This window comes from Hyaena hyaena, unplaced genomic scaffold, assembly GCF_003009895.1.
Source record: "Hyaena hyaena isolate Hyena2069 unplaced genomic scaffold, ASM300989v1 scaffold_317, whole genome shotgun sequence".
Classification (NCBI taxonomy): Eukaryota; Metazoa; Chordata; class Mammalia; order Carnivora; family Hyaenidae; genus Hyaena; species Hyaena hyaena.
Genome location: NW_024080950.1, coordinates 1,546,980 through 1,569,818, shown reverse-complemented (window position 1 = coordinate 1,569,818; position 22,839 = coordinate 1,546,980). Strand labels below are relative to the sequence as shown.

The window sequence follows — 22,839 nt, the reverse complement described above, 5'->3', positions numbered from 1 at the left end:
TAAAAAATCTCTAGTGAAAATCCAGATTTAATCATCACAAATAATGTTTCTGAAGGGTATCTTTCTTTTCATACCATGGTTTAATAAAATATTAAGGTACTAAAGTTTTGGGCTACTCTTAAATAACAATTGCTACCTTTTCTGTGAGTTAGAAACAGAACCTCAAATAAACTTAACCAAATTCCATTTAAGAAATGCATTCTCTTCTTTGACCAATCTATTCTTTCTTGCTTCTACATTTTTACCACTTCCCTTACAAAGAATGACACATCAGTTATTTTTTTTTTTTTGAATGACACATCATTTAAATTTCTCCAATAATAAGTCAAGTGTAAGGGTCTTTTGTTGTAATACAGAAAAGTTACCAGTGTTCAAATTAAATAAACAAACCTTGAACTGCCAGAGTGCTAGTGCCAGCTGATGGCTCCTGTATACCATATACAAGTTTATCCTCAGGATATGTAAGTCCAGAGCTCTTCAAAGCTATAAGGTACTTTTCATGACTTTTCTTTGCACAAGCATTTTCTCCATGACCTAATATTTAAAATCAGGAAAAAATTCCATTTAAAATATAAGTAAAGTGATCTCAGTAACTATATATATATATATAATATATATATATAATATTTATATTTCATATATATAATAGCTTGATATTTAATGGCAAGAAAAACCCTAGAATGAATACTATAAAAGAGCTTCAGGCAAAACTGCACAGCATGTTTATAACAAATAATAAAATCTACTAGGTAACTGAACATCTAAAATATGCCAGAGATTATAAACAAGGCACAAGAGGTACAGGGATTATTAAGGGTATAATTCCTGTCTTCAAGGAACCTGAAAACTCATGGCAGAGAAAAGCAGATGATATGGTAAATGACAATTGTGTAGCAGACTTCACCATTTGGTTTGACAATATGTACTCTCATATTACTGTGCAGCTAGACTTAACCTGAAGCAAAGTACTTTGGAAAGGCTTCCTGGATAAAATAATACCTGAATGAGTGGAATTGTCAAGCATTATAACTGAGATTTCTCTTAATTCCTGTTTTATCAAACTTTTTCCATCACATTTTCTACCACAAGAATTAAAAGTATAATTTCTGTAGCAGTATCAGTTAAAACTAATTTATTCCATGCAATAGTGAAAAGCTTAAATTCTAGAATTACATAATCCTAGAACTTCTACTTCAGCACTGCAGATTATTAATTACTGCCAGTTTTTGTTTTGTTTTTTAATATATTTATGGAGGATGGAATAACAGAAAAAGAAAAACATTTATTTTGAGAGTTCTTTAAAAGAAAAAAATTATTCACTGTCTGAAAGCCAAAACACCATGGCATTTGATATCTCTTTGGCAAATTTTATACTGTAAATTAAGGCCTCAATCTCTCTAATTATAAAAATACATAAATGACCTTCTTTAATATTTGTTGAGCTTTTCTCCATTTTCTCTCCTTGCAAGCCTGAATAATTGCAATAGAATAGTTTTGGGTTTGGGGGTTTGTTTAAAGATTTATTTATTTTTGATGGTGTGCGCAAGTGGGGAAGTAGCAGATAAAGACGGGGACAGAAGATTCGAAGCAGGCTCTGCACTGACTGATAGCAGCAAGCTCAATGTGGGGCTTGAACCCAGGTGCCCCAGAACAATTTTGTTTTGTTTTTAAATGTTTTTAATGTTTATTTATTTTGGAGAGAGAGAGAGAGACAAAGCATGAGCAGGGGAGGAGCATAAACAAAGGGAGACACAGAATCTGAAGCAGGCCCCAGGCTCTGAGCTATCAGCACAGAGCCTGACACAGGGCTTGAACTCACAGACCATGAGATCATGACCTGAGCCGAAGTCAGACGCTTAACCACCTAAGCCAACTGGGCGCCCCTAGTTTAGTTTTTTAAATGTCTATCTCTCTGGGCTGGTTTAAAAAAACAAAAAACAAAACAAAACAACAACAACAAAAAAACCATGCTGACACTTACTAAACAGATAAGAATACATCCATCCTTCAGTACAAGTCCAATATTAAAAATAATTACACTTAGTGTAAAATAAACAATTACATTTAGTTTGTAAAGAATAAAGACCTTTGAGGCACCTGGGTAGCTCAGTCAGTTAAACATCTGATTTCAGCTCAGGTCATGATCTCAAGGCTTGTGAGTTCAAGCCCACATCGGGTTCTGTGCTGACAGCTCAGAGCCTGGAGCCTGATTCAGATAGTCTTGGTCCCTCTCTGCCCTTCCCCTGCTCATGCTCTCTCTCTCTCAAATATAAATAACATTAAAAATTTTTTTTAATTAATAAAGACCTTCTAAGCATCCTATATAAGAAATGACTGTCTCCTGAATAATAAAAGCCATGTATTTCTCTCAATCATGATAGATGACATTTTTGTAATACTTTAAGTTTGCTTATTTATTTTTGAGAAAGAGCATGGGCATGCACACACATGCACTGGGGGAGGGACAGAGAGAGAGGGTGAGAGAGAATCCCAAGCAGGCTCCATGCTGCTAGTGCAGAGCCCAACACAGGGTTCAAACCCACGAAACTGTGAGATCACAATCTGAGTTGAGATCATGACTTGAGCCAAGATCAAGAGTCAGATGCTTAACTGACTGAGACACCCAGGTGCCTCTGTAATACTTTTTAAATAACAAAATGTAATTTCATCAACCCTCACAACAAGCCTGAGAAAAATGAATGTATAATCACCATTTTTAAAAGTGATGAAACTAAGGCTTACAAAGGTAACACAGTCAGTGAGTAAGCAAGCAGTGATTAGGAGTGAAGCTAGACTGCAAATTTTAAACTTCCGAATCAAGATTTAATGTGATTTCCATCACTAAAAGTCAGTCAAGGATTTCTGTTGTGTTTTTAATTTCAGTAAATAACTAAAAAGGAATTATAGAAATAAAAGAAGGCAATTACCATATATCTTTCCTAAAGTATACATTCTTATAATGATTAAGAACAACTTGCTGCTTTCTTACACAACAGTTGAGTTTCTGTCTAAGGTTGAAGAAGTAACAGACCACCATCTATAATTTATCTCTCTCCAGCTTTATCACCAAAACTCAAATACAAGCTACCATCTTTTTTATCCTAGGCTACTGTAGTAGAGCTTTTCCGTTCTTGCCCCTTCCATCTATTTTGGCAAAATAGCAAGTCATCTTTTCAAAAACACATTTCTGATCATGTCACTCTTAAGCTTATAATTCCATAACTTGGAGCACCTGGGTGGCTCAGCCGGTTAAGCTTCTGACTTTGGCTCAAGTCATAGTATCATAGTTCATGGGTTTGAGCCTCGTTAATCGTACTCTGCGCTAACAGAGCCTGCTTCAGATCTTCGGTCCCCTCTTTCTCTGCCCCTCCCCCACTCTTTCTCTCAAAAATAAACACACATTTAAAAAATATGTATTTCTATGACTTCCTAATACTTTCCGCATAAGATATAAAACATCACATGGCCTATGAGAGCCATAGATCTAACCTATGTGGTAGCCTTATTGGTGCCACTATACCCTACTTTCATTTGATTGTTGAAATGAACTAGACCTTTTTTTTAGTCCTTTTTAAAAAAGTAAGCTCATTCTCACCCACAAATATTTCAACATGTAATCTAGGAGGTGTCCAGGTGTGATTGATGTTCTTTATATTTATCCCGTTTGGGGTTTATTGAACATCTTAGATCTATAAGTCGGTGTTTGACATCCAATTCGGGAAATTTTAGTCAGGATTTTTTGAACTGTTTTTTTCTGCCACATCCATACTGTCCTGTCCTCCTAGGATTCCAATTACAGGCACATTAGATCCAATTCAGTCTAACAGGTCCCTAAGACTCTGTTGTATTTTCTCTGTGTTCTCCAGATAGATGATCTATTAACCTGTCTTCAAAGTTACTAAGACTTTCTTCTACCCTCTCCAATCTGCTGCTAAACCTATCCAGTAAAATTTCTCAATTATTGCACTCAACACTAATTTTCAGTTCTGGAATTTCTTTTTTTATTGTTTATATTTCTTTGCTAAGATTCCTGATCTCTTCACTCATTAACAGCATATTTACTTTTAATTATCTAAATAGATTTTCCTTTAATTTCTTGAATGTATTTTCAATAGATGCTTTAATGTCTTTATCTGCTAAATCCCACATCTGGACCATTTCAAGGTCAATTTCTACTGATTGCCCTATTTCCTGGTTATAGGCACAACTTATTTTCCTGCATGTTTAGTAGTTTTTATTGTATGCTGGACATTCTAAAGACACATTATAGAAGATCTGAATTCTATTATCTTCCTTTGAAGGGTATCAATTTTAGTTCTAGAAGACCATTCAATTAATAGCCTGGTCACAAACTTAGGAAGGTTTGATTTTATACTTTGTAAAGGGCAGGTCTGTAGAAAGCCTAAGGTTCTCAAAAGCCCCTCTAAAGTGACAGGAATAATCTCTAAATTCTGTCTCCATTGCAGATACTGACAGGGTTTTAGGCTTCATTAAATCTGACCTAGGACAGACCTTACTCTAAGGTGCCTCACCTAGATACCTGGGGTATTAACAAGGTCTCTCCAGTCTGGCTGGACTGAAACTCCAATTTCTCCCAAAACTGCCTAACCTCTAATGTCACTATTCTGCTTTTAACCCATAGCAGTCACTGTCTAGTGACTCCCTAGTAAGCCTGAGGCACTCTCATCTTGTACATGTGTATCTCCCAGCCAAGCACCTTCAGGGGTCCCTCATACATCTGCCCTAATACCTCTTGGTGCTCTATCCCAAAGATTCCAGCTTCCAATTGCCTCAGCTGCTTCTGCCTCCTTAGCTCAGCTGGACCACCACACTCTGCTTCAATGCCAGCTTGTTGTGCCTCAGTCAGGAAGTTATCTCCAGACAGATATTCAGAGCAATCGTGGGGTTCATCTCATGCTTTTCCTTTCTCTCAAAGGTTTATAGTCTTGCACTGCCTTTTGTACTATGCCTAATAACAGCTGCCTCACATTTTTTTCCACTTTTATGCTGTTTATGACAAAAGGGCTAGCCCAACAGTCAGAAGCAGAGGATGTCCTCTACCTTGAATATAAGTCCATCCCATTACCACCCAATTTCCCTCACCCTCTATAGAGCTAAATGACTTTCCGTCAACCATTAGGTTTTACTTTAAATATCACTTCCTCAGTGAAGCATCCCCCACCTTCCCCATCAGTGAAATCAGGTCTCTCTTTTATATTGTATTAATATAATTATATTAATGCCATCTCACTCACTAGTCCTTAAGCTTTATAAGGGCAAGGATAGGATTTACCACTTACATTCCCTACCCCAAGCTCTAGTATTTACTCCAAAACCCTAGGTGTTTAAAAAGTATTTGTTGAAAAGTAAATATATCAGATAAGACAACCTCTGAATAATATATGGTTTACAATACACATGAAAATTTCATACTCTAAAGAAAAGATAAACCTCAATTTTCTTTTTTTTTTTTTTTTAAATTTTTTTTTTTTGTTTTATTTATTTCTAGGAGAGAGAGACAGCGTGAGCAGAGGAGGGTCAGAGAGAGAGGGAGTCACAGACTGAAACAGGCTCCAGGCTCTGAGCTGGCAGTCAGCACAGAGCCCGACGCGGGGCTCGAACCCACGAACCGCGAGATCATGACCTAAGCGAAAGTCGGACACTTAACCGACTAAGCTACCCAGGTGCCCCGATAAACCTCAATTTTCAAAACATGTTTTCATGAACCAGCAAATAGAATGCTACTTAAAATATCTGTTTTACTGGGGGGCACCTGGGTGGCTCAGTCGGTTGAGTATCTGACCTCTGCTCAGGTCATGATCTCGCAGTGAGTTCAAGCCCCACGTCAGGCTCTGTGCTGGCAGCTCGGAGCCTGGAGCCTGCTTTGGATTCTGTCTCCCTCTCTCTCTGCCCCTCCCTCACTCATGCTCTCTCAAAAATGAATAAATGTTAAAAAAAAAAAAACTTTTTTTTAATATTTGTTGTATTATTTTATATGACAGTATATATCATGTGCAAACATGTTCAGCAATTCCAAGTTTTTAATTTAAACTCTACATTATTATAAAATCCTATTCAATATAACCCAAAAGTACAGAATACCAAAAATGAAGACATAGAAGTAGTTTTGTTACTGTTTAGAGAAGGGGAAGTGGAGTACAATTATGAGTATGTCACACCAAAACTTAGAGGAGACCTGGGTTCTAGTGCTAACTCCAAATTAATAACCTCCTATGGGGAAAAAATCCACATTTTACATTTAAGTTAGAAAATACATAATTTTGTATGATTATAGTAACATAAGTAAATTCTAACTTTCTTCTATTCTAACATTTTACTTACCAGAAGTCAGATCTTTGTAGTTTTGTTGGTTTGTCAAAACCTGAGTAAGAACAGATCGCATTGCTCCTCCCATTTTAGTTAGATCTTCTAAAAAGGAAATTTGAGGTTCCAAAAGCTGAAGAACTTTGTTAAGGTCTTTTTCTGATGGTACATCAGCTGCTGAAAAAATATATAATGAACTTCCTTTAAGATATTTCGCTAAGAATAACAATATTTTATTCTTTTCAAATTACGGCAACTTGGGTATGAGTATTTTATAATCAAAAAGTTAATGTAAGAACTCAGTTCAGAAGGTAGTTATCCAGGGCTCAGCCTATGATAGACTTGCTCAGAAATTCAATTCTCTGAGAAAAGGTAAATGGGGAAAAGAAATGACTTCATAAGATATTAAGCACTTAATCTGGTTAAAAAGGATTCAATTTAGGACCCTATACTTCCAAACATTAAATGTAATCACAAGATCATTTCAAAATTATTGTTTAAGAAAAAGTAAGATCACTCCCTAAAAAAAAGACAGAAATCAAATAATATTGAGAGTAGTGTAAGAATATTAGAACAAAATTATGTCAGCTCTAAATTTAAACCTGTGTAGCAAATAACCCACCTTCTATCATATTCTAAAAATACAAACTCATGTTAGATGGAGGTCAAAGCAAGCAAAATGAAAGTAACTGTTTTTCATAAATATGAATGTTTTTACTAAAACAGTTTTAAAATAACAGACAAGATGTGCACATTAGAGCTGAAGAAAGAAAGAAGAAACTTGTACAGCAACTGAAAAAGAATATTTAGGATGGGGAAAAAAAGAGAGAGCAATTTTTCAGAGAACCTGAGGTCTTAAAGGAAGAAATAAATAATAAGATTTAGAACTCAGACATAATTGGTTAAGAGGATGCATAATAAGGGAGTTAACAGGGGGCCTGTGTGCCCAAGAAAGGGGACATCAATATCATTCAACATTTATTTGGTAAGTACTACATGATAGGCACTGAGAAGCAAAACTAAGTAAGACTTAGTTTCTACCCCCAAGGAACTCACAACCCAGTTCAAAGATAATCGGTGAATGAAATTTTAGATAACTCTTGAGTCCTGGTACCCAAACCAAAAATCCTTACTTTCTCAGTGGATAATTAATACTGTATATTATTCATCGTCATATCCTCCCCGATGACTTCTATAGTAACACAGCAGATACTTAATTAACATGTGTTCTAGGTTTGCAAAGGCTCTAGATGAGCTCTGACACGGGTCTAAGGATTGTAGAGAGAAATGAAACCCAAGGCATCTGTCAAAGAACAAGATCTCTGAGCTTCTATTACCTTGGATTAGATGATTTCAAGTCCTTTCTTTAATTTTAAACAGTGATCTCTACACAAAGCAATGTAGTAATTTTTCTGGCACAGAAAAAAGAAATGAATGCTGAGCAAAGTCATAATATAGAAAGAAAATCTTCATGAACCTAAGTTCATGAAGCTTATCTGAAGACAAAAAAGTGCTTCCATTCATATTTGCAAAACAAATAATTATCAAATTAAATAGCAAATAAATAGCAAATAATTATCAAAGCTATGTACCGATGTCAGCTACCTTTTATAACTGCTAAAGGTCACTAAAGGAAAAAATAAACATAATGTACTTTTGTATGAATTACTCTCTGATCTAATGGTAAGGTTTAAAGTTCTCATAATAAATATTTTTCTAAAATGGGACATTTATAATGAGAAATGTAAATTCCCCAAAACTCTGTTAACTAGTGTATGAGAAAAAGCACAATAGGCAAGTTCAATAACTAGCTGGCCTCGAGGTCTTTCATTCGAAAGAGAGAGTAGTTTGGGGCTAAATCAAAATAATATTTCTTCCTATACTTTAAGACATACACTCTGAGAGGGGTGGAAGTAGTTAATAAAGGATTATAAACTCTGTTTAAAATGTAGAAATATAGTAGTATAAGTGTTTGCTCACAATGCAAATACCATGGTACTTTTAGAAATGATGAAGATGCTATATATTTCTTCACACTCCAATGATGGGGGATGGACAGAAGATTAAAACATGTGTCATAGTTTCAAACTAGATTTAAGATTATTTATAATAAATATGTAATTTAAAACCTCTAAAAGTAATTCAGGATGTAGTTCCCTAAATGATAAAAATGCAAGTAACATCAGAAACATAAAAGATCATAAAAAGTTACCACACTAATTGATATCTATAATTTACAAGGTCAGACTGACAACTTCAACAGATAATATCCAAATCCAAAATATTTACTAAAGTATATTAATCAATATTGTGACTAAATCTTAAAAGGCAAGAAGAATATCTACAATTTGCATGTTTCTTTTTTCTTTTCAATACGATCATAATGCTTACACCCATACATTCTACCTGTAAGATGGGAGTGAGCAATTTGATTCCCATAAGTTGTTATATATGGAGGTGAATAAAAATATATAGACATCTACAAAAAAAAGAGAAAGAGATTTGGTGAAATAGTTTATCTTCTAAAACTCCAAGTTAAAGTCACACATTTCCAGGACTTCTTAATTCTGTTATAGCATAATATAATCGTAAAGTCACTTTAAGCCCATAAAATGATTATTTCCTTATCCGCAAAAGGCCAAGTAAGTTTGATTCAACATATCTATGATCCCAGGAAAAGAACGTCCAAAACTGTGCTTACTAAGAGGTTATAAGGGTATAAGGTATTTATTAGATTATATTATTGCTGTACACTAAAGTAAGTTTTTATTTAGTATCTGTATTTCATAGTCATCTCATAAAGCATGTTAAGCAAAAAAAAAAAATGGTATCTGAAAAAATTCACCTCATTATTCATTCTAAGTTCTGTTAATTGGAAACTTAAAAAGCTACTAACAAAGAGTAGATTAAACATACCTGGTTCATTATAGCCTTCTCTTAAGTACTGAATAAGACAAAAAATAAATCTTGGAAGAACAAATTCAGACATCATCAGTAAGTCTTTGGGGACACAGGGAATATTCGAACTTGATTTAATTTGATGCCTTTTGCAAAACCTGTAAAATGAAAAAGAAAAAAAAATTAACAGTGATATCTAATCTGCCAGGAATATATTACCTTTATATATAATATGAATAAACAGAATGCAGGCCAATAGGAAAGCCAATTTATTACTTCTCTATGATTCTTATTAAGGTACCATGATAAAAGACTTTAAATGATCCTCTAAGTAAAAAATGTGGCTGAGGGGGATTTCCTCCTAATAAAAGACTATACTAGCTAGGTTCCAACTAGAATATAAAAAGAAAATCTCTTTACAGGATTTAATATTTTTTAACTACAATTTACTAATTTATATACTACTGTGTTACTTCTATTCTTTATAAACCATTAAATAGAAATTGATCATTTCCTAAGAATTTGCATTTTCTATTCCTTAATTATTCCTAATTTATTGTATTAATGAATATATAAGTGATAGAAATACTTAAAGCTTATTTGAAACATTTATATAGTACACTTATATACATTCCTTCTAATCTTGTTTATACTTATTTTAAAGTATGACTAATATACTTGAACAAAAATGAAGCAAACTATTCTGTATTCACAATCCAAATGATCACAAATAAGGTTATTCTGTGACAATACAGAATAACCACACTGAACATATAAAATATCTAGAAACAAACTTAAGAAGAGTACAAACTATCTCAGCTGAAAAGCATAAGAGATCTAGATAGAGAAAACTACATTTTCCAATGGAAAAACAATATTTTTTAATTTTTAAAAGATACTTGGTTTTGAGAGAGAGCACGTGTCCCCATGAGCAGGGGAGGGGCAGAGAGAGAGGGGGACAGAAGATCCAAAGGAGCCTCTGTGCTGACAGCAGAGAGCCCGGTGTTGGGTTCGAATTCAGAATCCATAAGATCATGACCTGAGCCGAAGTTGGATGTTTAACCCCTCAACCCAGGCACCCCTAAATTTATTATTTTTTAAATCAGTACCACCAAGATTAATACCATTACAGTTAAATCACAATGGGATTAATCACTAATTCTGAAGTTTAAATGGAAGAACAAATGTGTGGGAAAAAAATCTGTAAAACTTGGGAGAAAAAAGATTAATGATGGTAATTTAAACCTTATACTACAAAGCTATTAAAATTAAAAAATCCGTGGTAATAAAATATCATCAAAGGACCACATAGGAGTCTAGAAACAGACCATGTAAATCTGTGAATTTAATATAATAAACATGGCATCTCAATTCAATGTGGTAGGGAGAAGACTTTCAACAAATTGCTTTAGGACAATTGATTATTTATATATGCAGGAAATAAGTGTTACTCTTATCTTACACCATACACAAAATATATTCCATACACATCTAAAGTTTAAAAAGTTACAAGTAAAAAAATAAACTATTCTGCCTACATTACCTCAAAGTACAGAAAAGCATAATTAAGTTTAAACCAAAAGCCATAAATGCAAGACAAAAATTAACTATGTAAATCAATAACTTCTATAAATACAATTACAAATTTAAAAAAATATTTATAAGAGGCAAAACAGATTAAAGATTAATATCTTTGATTACAAACTCTTGAAAATGGTAAGAAAAAGAAAACAATTAAATAGAAAAAGCAGCCAAAGTGAAGAATAATTCACACAAAAAAATTGCTGAATGGTCAATAAACATATGAAAAGATGCTCCAGTTCTCTAACAACCAAAGAAATGAAATATATTAAAATAAAAATGAGAAGAAAATAACCATTTTGTGATATCTACTGACATAACTGACCCATACAATGGAGCCATGAAAAAGAAAAGCTTGAGGGAAAATTTTCCACTTAGAGGAGATGATAGCATTCTTATCAATCTTAGTACAACAAGAAGTAAAAATAAAATAATAATAATAATAATCAGACACTGTGACGCTTATGAAGCACATAGCACCATATAGGAAGAGTTCTTACCAAACAAGCTGAACTTGACACCAAGTCTCTAGAGCTCACTTTCATTTATAAGTATAGGGGTTAAAGGAAAAAGTTAAAAACACCCCAAAAAAGCAAACAGAAAAATCATGAATGTAGACCATTTTATAGGGCAATGGACTTAATTTGTGCAACCTGTTAGTGGCAAAAAGAGAAAGGTAGAAGGACCATTCTAGGTTTAAAAAGTTTGAGAGACCCAATAAATGTAATTCATGAACCAATTCTAACAAACCAACTTTTTTTAAACAAACAGAAAAATCTAATTATGAATTGTGTGGGTAACACAACAGTTCATTAGATAATTTTATTAGCTATGATAATAGCATTGTGGTTATGTAAGAAAATATTCATGGATATTTGATGATACTAAGGAAATTCTTTTATGTAGGTAGGACAGTAGCATCATTGCAGTTATCATGGAAAAAGGAAGTCTTGTGTTTGAGATATATCTATACAAATACAGATAAAATGCTAAATATATGGGACTTCCTTCAAAATAATATGGTGGGGTGAACTGAAGTAGGTGGGAGTATGCCAAAGACGAACTATGAGTTGTTAACTATTGAAACTGGGAGATGGATAACATGAGGTTTCATTATGTCATACTCATTAAATAGAATGTGGGCCAATATTAAAGCCAGTAAGTATTCCCTTCACATTTCTAAGGCACACGTCAAAAGAATGTAGTTTTAATTGGTCTTTAAATAAAAAATGTCACTGAAGGAGCTTTTTCCTAATAAAAGATCATAGTAGTTCGGTTCATTATGTGTACTCCCTTTATATATGTTTAAAATTTTCTGTACTAAATAGCTAAAATACGTTTAAAAAAAATGAATTATTTGAATTTTTAACTATAAATACTGGGTGGCTCAGTTGGACTTTGGCTCAGGTCATGGTCTTGAGGTTCGTGAGTTCAAGTCCCACATTGGGCTTTCTACTGAGCTGCTTTGGATCCTCTGCTGGGCTCCTCTGTCCCTCTCTCTCTCTGCCCCTCCCCCACTGGCATTTTCTCTCTCTCTCTCACTCTCTCAAAAATAAACATTTAAAAAAAGATAAATACTAAAGCATGTCAGGTGAGATGACAATATTTGGAATTTCCTTCAAAATACTTCAAAAAAAACAGAAGAAAAGGACAAATGAAGCAAATGTGACAAAAATCTTGGCAAATGTTGAGTCCAGTGATGGGTATACAATCATTCAATGTTCTCTTGTCTTTATTTTTGTGTATGTTTGAAAATTTTGATAACACAAACATCTTTTTCATCTTGAGGACTGGGGAAGATTCACTTTACTAATTCATTATCATAAAAATGATAATGTATAAGTATATTATATATATGTAGATCCAGTTTTTGATGATGTTTTAGCAAAATTTATTAAAACTTTAGGTGTTCAAAAGCAAATGAGCAGAAAAAAACTTTGGTGGGTCTTGCCGCTGCTGCCACCTTTGCCTTCATCTCTGCAGCATGGCTTTCATAACCCGGCAATTCATGCACTCTGTGTCCTCCTCATCCACTGCCTCAGCCTCAGTGAAGAAAATCATCATCAAGTCATTTGGTTATCAGCAGCAGGATGATGGGCACTGGCATCACCCAGGTTGCTGCAGCAACTGGCCACAATAGTGTTGGTGGACCAGACAGAGGATGTACTGGCAAAATCTAGAAACAGGATTGAGGAAAGCCTTAGGAAAGTGGCCAAGAAGAACTCTGCAGAAAACCCCAAGATGGGTGATGAATCTGTGGAGAAGACCCTGAGCAGCAGCATATCAACCAGCATGGACACAGCATCCATAGTCCACAGCATGGACTTGGTGGTAAAGGCCATTCTGGAGAATCTAAAGATGAAGAACTTCACCTTGACTTCTTCAAGAGGTTGAACAAGTTTGCCTCTGAACACACAATCTTTGCCAGCAACACTTCCTCTCTGCAGACTACAAACATAGCCAATTCCACCACAAGACAGGACTGATTCACTAGATTCCATTTCTTCAACACAGTGCCCTTGATGAAGCTTGTGGAGGTCATTAAAACATCATTGACCAGCCAGAATACATCTGAATCTCTGACAGGCTTCAGCAAAGGCCTGGGAAAGCATCCCATTTCTTGTAAGGACACGTCTGAGTTTACTGTGTACTGTCTCCTAGTGCCATACCTCATGAAAGTAGTCAGGCTGCATGAATGCAGTAATGCATCCAAAGGAAGACATCAACCCTGCTGAGAAGCTAGGAGCTGATTACTCCATGGGCCCATTTGGGCTTGATTACATGGGGATGGATACTACAAAGTTCATCATGGACAACTGGCATGAAATGGAACCCCCCATTTCAGCCCAGCCTGTCCTTGAATAAGTTGGTAGCAGAGAATAAGCTTTGCAAGAAGACTGAAGAGAACATTGCAAATATAAGTGGGGCACAGCCTCTCTGGCTCTGGGAAGAAACCTTGTAAGCATGTACCAGCAGCTCCCCCAAGTACCCATGGGAATGTTCTTTGGTCAGACATTCCCTTATACAGAATAGTCTGTTCAATGTGCTTTTTTTTTTTTTTTTAATTTAGAGACAGAGCAAGAGAGAATACATGTGCACATGGAGAGGAAGAACAGAGAGAGACAGAGACAGAGAGAGAATTCTAAGCAGGCTCAAGCACTGTCATTGCAGAGCCTGACATGGGGATTGATCTCACAACTCCAGGATCATGACCTGAGCTGAAATCAAGAGTCAGAGGTCCAACCAACTGAGCCACCCATGCACCCCTGATATGCATTTTGATTGTAATATATCTGATGTAATTATTTATACTAGTTATAATAAGAGCAAATTCCTCCATTGAGAACTAATTCCCTTGTATATTCTACTCATTTCTGTGCTTTTCTTAAAAGCTTTATAACTCTTGGTGCCTTGGAGCAAACATTTTTTTAACCTTATCATTTTCTTTTTATTTAATGTTTATTTATTTATTTTGAGAAAGTGTCTGCGTGGGGAGGGGCAGAGAGAGAGGAGAGAGGGAATCCCAAGCAGGCTCTGTGCTGTCAGCATGCAGCGTGACATGGGGCTCAATCCCATAAAAACATGGGATCATGACCTGTGCTAAAATTAAGAGTCGCATGCTTAACTGACTGAGCCACCCAGGTGCCCCAAACCTTATCATTTTCATAAAGAATTGCCTGGATTCATTCACTTGTAAAGGGGACAGCCCTTCCTCCATGTGCGTGCTATGTTCATCACTGCAGGAAAGTAACGAGCCACTGGACACATATGTGGTGTATCTGTGAATACTACAGTACTTGCCTTTTGCTTTTCTGAGAACATGTGCTACCTGAAGCTTCAAGCCTTACCCTACATTTTGGGCACAACATAAGATTCCATATCTTCATACAACTCCTGCTATTAGATTGGTGGGAATATCTCCATGGTTTGCAAGAAGTTTTCATTCACATCCAAAATCTGAGTGATTATCGTCTTCTTTTTTTTTTCATGACAAATCATTGCCGCAAACTGCCTGTAAATGGATTCTAATAAAATCCAATCTTTTAATCTGTGAAAATTTGAGTCAAGATAAACACGAGTATAATTTTTTTAAAAATAAGCAAAAGACAAATGAAAAACGAGAGAGAGAGAGAAAGAGACAAACCAAGAAACAGACTCTTAAGTGTAGAGAACGAGTTGATGGTTACCAGACGGAGGTAGTTGGAAAGAATGGTGAAACAGGTAATGGGGATTAAGGAGAACATTTGTTGTGATGAGCACCAGGTATTATGTGGAAGTGATGAATCACTATACTGTACACCTGAAACTAATATAACATTGTATGTTAACTATGCTGGTATTAAAATAAAAACTTAATTAAAAAAAGTTTAAGTGTTCATACCCCACCCTAACATTTCTATTTCTAGAGATTTATTATATATAAATACTCCTAAATTTCCAAGACAGTATCTACAAATATGTTTGCAATGCAAAAAAAAAAAAAATCTAGAAACAACTCGTGTTCAGTAATAAAGGTTAACCAAATTATGGTAGATCCATAAAATACGTTTGTTGAAAAGAATGAGGTAGATCAACAAGTACTGAAGTAGAATCATATCTAAGATAAAGTGAGAGAAGAACTGTGTCATATATATTGTGTATATATATGTGTATATATATTGTAATATCTTTATAATTAAAACTTCGAAGAATAGGAAAGAAAATGTTAATATGTATAAGAAAAAAATACTTATACTAAATCCATGTATTCCAAATTGGTGAAAATTAACCAGGAATACAATATATAACACACTCTACTTACTACATTAATTCTACCTATAATGTTTGAATTTTGTATGACAAAGATATGCATAACTTTGTAAATGAAAGGAAAAAATTTATACTTAAGTAAACAAACAATAAGTTATGCCACTTCATTTGGTTTTAGTTCTACAATTTAAAGCTTTAATTCTTAATCTTTCTGGATTCATAGACTCCTTCGAGAATCTAGTGAAAGTTATAACTCTTTCTTAAGAAAAATATATACGGGGTGCCTGTCAGTTAAGCGTCTGACTTCAGCTCAGGTCATGATCTCACTGCTCATGAGTCCAAGTCCTGCGTCCAGTTCTGTGCTAACAGCTTGAAGCCTGGAGCCTGCTTCAGTTCTGTTTCTGTCCCTCTCTTTCTCTCTCAAATATAAAATAAAACATTAAGACTACGGTCTTAAAAAATACACACACACACACACACACACACACACACACACACACCATTCAGAGTGTTCACACACTGCTGAAGCCTATCTAGCCTTAATGTTAGGTCACTAGAGTACAGTGCAGAGATACAGATTTCCTTAGTACTCAAGGCAGACAGATGGGCAGGGTCTGAGCAGCCTCCTCAGTTGCTTCTGTGGCCCATCCAAATATCATTTCCATGTCTAACATACTATGAAAAAGGTTAGTAAGTACTGTATCTTAAGGTCAAAACCTTTATTTAAAGGGTTGGTTGTATCAAGATGGCCAAGTGGTCTAAGACACCAGATTCAAGCACTTGATTCAAAAAGGCAAATATGAATTTAAGAACATCTCTCAGCTGTGACACACAAACTCTAATAAGCAAAATCCAGGAAACATTTTTATTTTTAAAAGCTTTAATATTAAAAAAACAAAAAAGAACTGGCCCTATGTGATAGGTTAGAGAACCAGTGGTGATGGAAGATAATTTAATTACACTGCCTACAAGGATAAATATGAAGAACAAACAACAGATGAAAGCCAGAAGAGAAGAATGGGAACAAATACACTATAAGATGTAATGAAAAGCCTGACAGTTGAAAAGCAGGAAAAGAGAAAGGATGAGATGAAGGAGGGCATGGAAAGCTCTCTTAGACACTTTCCATGTAGAAAAGAAATGAATTCAAAAGTGCTCCTGGGCAGACAGTGAAGAACAATTTGAAGAGTGTCAAGTGGCATTGAGGAGTGAAATTTCAACCTTGAACTAACTATGCCCAAGGAACAAGAGTGGTCTAAGCAACCTAGGGACTGACTGGGATTACAGGAGTGTATCAGATGGCTACTGACTGAAAAAATTAATAGCCAGAAGACTTAAGAAACAAACTCTGTGAGCTAGTTTAAATAATGTAGGACTGTGCAATATGGGTATAACATATTATAATACTGACAAAACTGGTTTTCATATTTCAAACTGATCATACTGTGGGAACTCAAGCATCTGACATATTACATAGCAAGTATTCAATGAAGACTTGAGGAAACAAGGAATGAATCTAATAAGAGAACACCAAGATGATTTCAAAGACATCCAGTTAAAGAATAATCAGACTTCTTGTGAACAACAACAACAAAGGACTAGACACCCATTTAATAATACGAGCTTTTCAACTATGTTTTAAAAAACAACTATATGCCTGACACTGACAGTTAGGCCCCAGGAATACAGGGGCCTTGCTCTCATGGAGCTTTCTACTGGGGGACTGGGTAGAAGAGGACAAAGAAACAAAAACATAAATATGAATAATAAGCTCTACAAAAATAATTTGACAGCATAATTTACAGAATGCGTCTACCAAGCTCCTTTAAAACGAGTTTGAAATGGAAGGCCTTCCTGAAGAGGTGATATTTAGGATACAGGCCAAATGACATGAAGGAGCTAGGCTAGGCACACAAAGCCGTGTTGGTATACTGTCAAGAGGTAGGACAAATGCAAGTGTGTATAAACAGGTATTAAGGGTCTCTCCCCAAGTGAACAGGAAAAGGCCTTTGTAGACAACCAGCATGGCTCCAAAGTAAAAATGAGGCAGAAAATAATGTGTTCACAATAGCAGCTCACAGATACTTTCTTCAAAGACTCCAGTAGTTTTGAATGATTACGAAGATTAACCATTCCTTAGTGGAGCACGATGTTATGGCCATAATAGAAAGACTGAATTGAACTACAGAAACAGTTAATCAAATGACCTTTCCAAATTTTATTTTACCTCAACTTTTTAAAATTTTTCACTGAAGTATAACTGACAGAAAATTGCCAAAAAAAATAAGTGTGCAGCTCAATGACGTATCACCAACAACACGCCTATGTAACTACCAACTAGATCTAGAAACAAAACATTCCCGGTACTCCAGAAACTCTCCTTGTGACTCCAATGATACTGAGTTTAAATGACTAAAAGCAGAATTCCAGGACTCTGAGAGGAGGAGGGAGGAGACAGGATGGGAAGGGAGTGGAAAGGAGAGAAGGGAAGAAAAAAGGATTCTTGGTGGTCCATACGCAAATTATTAAGACTTAGTGGGGGGGATAGGAGGGTAAGAAGAGGGCAATTCAAATAATTTAAGCATATATTTGAAAAATTAGAAAAGCATCTAAGATGAGCTCCCCTAAAAATCAGACTATGACATACATCCCATTCCCAATTTAGCAGAAATTAGACACATATACACAATTTTGCATATAATTCAAGGTAATTCACAGAGATCCCTGGAGAGACATGCATCTCAGATTAAAAGCCCTTGAAATAATCTGTTCTCTTCATTTTACAGATGGGGAAACCTCAGAACACTAAATGACCTGCCTAACTAGTAAAATTGTTTTTTAAAATAATTCCTAAAGATCACAAAAGACATACCATAGAAATATATGGTCTTCACTAAATTGACGTATATATTTAATGTGACCTCAGTAAAAATACCAATAAGGAATAAACAAGGTCATTCTGAAATTCCTATGGAAAAAGAAAGAATGGCTAAGAAAATTCTGAACAAGAAGAGTAATAACAGTAGAATAGCTTTACCAGATATTAAAACTAACTTTAAAGTTAAAATAATCAAAAGTGTAGTAGACAGCTTTTAAACAACTTACATTTTAGAAGACAGTAATAGACATTAATGATAAATTTAATTAAATAAATTTTAATACTTTAATAAATTTAAAGTAAAGAAAGGCAAAAAAGTTAGGTCAGAAATTCAGTTTCAAATTCACCTATATGTATTCTTGTGCCATTTCTCTAGATAGCTCCACATCTCTAATTTGTATGACTTAAAGTATTAATTCACTTAATGTCTAAAATTGTTAGAAACAAAGGAAACAAATTCCATCTATATAGGTTTAATATTATTTGGTGAGGCCTAAAGTACTATAAAAGCAAAAGCAAAATATTTATGAAAACTCTAAGTTCTAAATTCAGTCACAGTGTGCATATAGGTTCAGAAGACATGAAAGTAAAATTAGAGACATACATGTATTGAAGTATTAAAATAGTAAGTAAATTATATTGAATGCTCGAGGGCAGAAAGAAAACAATGTGGCAATGGTGCATGAAAAAGTATATCAATGGATGAATTAATTATTGTGACTCCAAATACAAATCAAATCCATGTGGAATTTAATTTATGACACGGCAGATTTCAAATCTATGAGGAAAATATGGTTTATTCATGGAAATAACATTGAGATGAACTGATTAACTAGCAAAGATTTAGGAGAGAAGTAATCTCCTCATTCCTTATACCATGATAATAGATAAACAAGACCCATATCAAACTTCTAAAGATGAAAAATATCAGAAATGAAAAATACACCACATGGGATAACAGTAGATTAGATACTAGGGGGGAAAAGATGAATGATTTAACTAACCTAACAACAAGAAATGGGGATATCTGGGGGGCTCAGTCGGGTGAGCATCTGACTCTTAAATTAGGCTCAGGTCATGATCCCAGGATCATAGGATTGAGCCCTGTGTTATGCTCCAATCTGAGCATGGAGCCTTCTTAAGATTCTCTCCCTCTCTCTCTCTCACTCCCTCTCTCTCATAAATGAATGGATGAATAAATAAATAAAATTACTTTAAAAAATAAGAAACTATTCAAAATAAAACACAGAGACTGAGGAAATAACAGAACTTATGTGAAGTGTGACAATAACAAGCAGTCTTGCATTACACTGGAAACCCAAAAAGGGGAGAAGGGGAGAAAAAACAAATATGTCAAGAATGGCTGAAGTTTCTCCAAATTTGTTGAAAACCATAAAATCACAGAGCCAAAAGCTCATCAAACCCCAACCAGAACAAACTTTTCTTAAAGCCACATGAAGGCACTTCATAATCAAATTGTTGAAAACCAGTGATAAGAAAATCTTCAAAGCAACCAGAAGAAAATAACCCCCTAATGTACAGAGCAACAAAGATACAAATGACAGCAGACTTTTCAACAGGAACTATACAATCAGAACACAATGTAGAAACATATTTAAAGTGCTAGAAGAAAAAAGCAAACCTTTGACTCTAGAATTCTTATCTCAAAGAAAACACCCTTTAAAACAATGTAAATGAAAGTTTTCTAGGCAATATCTGAGAAAATTCACTGCTATCATATCTGCACTGTAAGCAATATCAAAGAAAATTTTTCAAGCAGCGTTATAATAAGCCTACATGGCAGGAAACTAATCCTCCTGTCAACGGCTTTGTGAGTGACCCACCTTTGAAGGTGGATCCTCTAGTCCCTGGAAGACTGTAACCCCAGCCAAGGTTTTTACTACAATCCCATTAGACATTATGCCAAACAACCCACATAAGCCATTTCCAAAATCCCTGGTCCATAAAAACTATGAGATAACAAATGTTTATTGTTTTAACACAGTGATAGATAACTACTAAAAACACTCAACAAACTAGACCTACCCAACAATAATAGAACACTGCAGGCTACAATAGTTAGAAGCCCATTCTATTGCTCATAAAATACATCCCAATAAACTATTTTTTTTTTCATTTTTAAGAAGTATTAGGATATTATTAACTCACAGAGTAGTCAGACAGATGTTTTCAAATGATCTACACTGTACATGTTTACCAACATATACATCAATATACCCACTCTCCATCCTGATCTTCCTACTGAACTGTGACCCTCAAAATTCATACATTGAAGCCCTAACCCCCTATATTTGGAGACAGGACCTTTGAGGAGGTAACTAAGGTTAAGTGAAGTCATAGGGTGGGAACCTAATCCAATACAACTGGTGTCACTGTAAGAAGAGAAAGAAACATCAGGGTTATACGCATACACAGAGGAAAGACCACATGAGGATACAGGGAGAAAGCGGCCATCTATGAGCCAAGGAGAGAAGCCTCAGGAGAAACCAAACCTGCTAGCACCTTGATCTTGGACTTCCAGCCTCCAGAACTGTGAAAAATAAATTTCTGTTGTTTAATCTCCTCTGTCCGTCATATTATGTTATGGCAGCAAGCTGACTAATACACTCCTTCAGTGAGACACAACTGCCTAAATATACAATGGAGCTATCCTTATGGTCAGCACTGAAATTAGTCCAAACCAGATTGATGGCTTTTCAGTACTGACAAGCAGAAAATATGAAAGCATGATATATGGATCTTATCATGTTATGGTATTGAAATATTCTAAATGGACATTACACAAACTATGTTCTCAGAAGACAAAGGAATTAAAATGGAAAGCAGTAACAGACATAGGTTAAAAATCCTTAAAATGTGAAAATTAGCACACCTGTAAAGAATGCATCAACCGAAGAATAAATAAAACTATATTGTAATAACTTTTTTGTACCTATCATATTTGCAAAGACCAAAAGATTGATGACATGCTACCCTGGCTAAGTATTAAAGCAATATGGATATTCTCATAGTACTGTTGGGAAAGAGTGTAAATTAACATACCAAATATGGGGACAATTTGGCAATAATGTATCAAAAGTATAAATGTACATCTATTTGTCCTAGTAATTCAAGGAATTAGAGTCAGGATTGCCTAATTTCTAATCTAGAACTTTTTCACAAAACTTATGAGAACATTTTCTCACAGCACAAAGAAAGAATTTTCATACGGTGTCCAGATGAAAGAGTCAAGCTATAAGATGTAGTCTAGCCAAAATAATAAAATATTATAACCCCCACAGTTTTCAATAGCTTGAATAATCAAAGAGAAAAGAAATTTTTAATTTTTTTAAAGGGGGTGAATTCAAAAAACCCTACCAAGCAGGAAGCCAAGACTGGCACTTAGCCAGGGAGCACAGCCTAGGGATCCACCCAATCAGGGCTGATTAAGGACCTAGCCTGTGGCCCCACCCAATCACAGAGTCCAACTAGCTACACCACCCAGCCAGGAAGCAAGGCCTGTGACTCTGCCCAACCAGAGGTGATTATGGAATACAGCCAATGGTCCTGCCTGACCACAGAACCCAGCTAGCGGCCCCACCTGAATGCAGACTCATCTGACAGAAGAACCCAGCCAGGGGACCCCTCTCATCTTCAGAGCACAGGCAGTGGCTCCATCCAACCAGACACCCGGAAAGTAAGTGCTGCCTGCCAATGGACAGTATCAGCTGGCCCATTCAGAATCCCAAGCTGAGCTGCCTAAAGAAAATCCTTCCCTGCCAAGGTGAACATGTAAAGACTGGAAAAGGAGACCACTTCCTCAAATGCACACATACCAACACAAGGACAGAAGGATCAAGAAGAATCAGATAGGGGCGCCTGGGTGGCTTAGTCGGTTAAGCGTCCGACTTTCGCTTAGGTCATGATCTCGCGGTTTGTGGGTTCGAGCCCCGCGTCGGGCTCTGTGCTGACTGCCAGCTCAGAGCCTGGAGCCTGTTTCAGTCTGTGACTCCCTCTCTCTCTGACCCTCCCCTGCTCACACTGTCTCTCTCTCTCCTAGAAATAAATAAAAACATTAAAAAAAAAATTTAAAAAAAAAGAAGAATCCGGTAAACCTGACATCACCAAAGGAAATCAGTAAAGTTCCTCTATGAAGAAGCGGAGATGAACTGAATGACAAAGAATTCAGAATAGCCTCTTAAATAAGTTCTGCGAACTACAAGAAAACCCAGATAGACAAATAAGCCAAAATACAGGGGAAATACATAAATAAAATAAGTTCAAGAAGAAATGAAAGTCACTTTAAGAACAAACAAATTCTAGAGCTGAAAAATATAACTGAACTGAAAAATTCAACAGAACTATTCAATAGCAGACTTCACCAGGAAAGAATTCATGAATATAAGACA

The 22,839-nt window shown here is 35.4% G+C and overlaps 1 protein-coding gene across 3 annotated transcripts in view; it reads right to left on the bottom strand.

Annotated features, from left to right (window-relative positions):
- UBR3 (ubiquitin protein ligase E3 component n-recognin 3) overlaps nucleotides 1-22,839 on the bottom strand; it is a 234,960-nt gene that overhangs the window by 185,152 nt on the left and 26,969 nt on the right. For 2 of the 3 annotated variants that reach the window (XM_039248804.1, XM_039248806.1), the window contains exons 2-4: nucleotides 9,241-9,380; nucleotides 6,343-6,501; nucleotides 391-534 (exon numbers count right to left, since the gene is read on the bottom strand). In XM_039248804.1, coding sequence (XP_039104735.1) covers nucleotides 391-534; nucleotides 6,343-6,501; nucleotides 9,241-9,380 — 443 coding nt within the window. The remainder of the gene's footprint in view (nucleotides 1-390; nucleotides 535-6,342; nucleotides 6,502-9,240; nucleotides 9,381-22,839) is intronic. The other variant, XM_039248805.1, reaches the window with a different exon arrangement.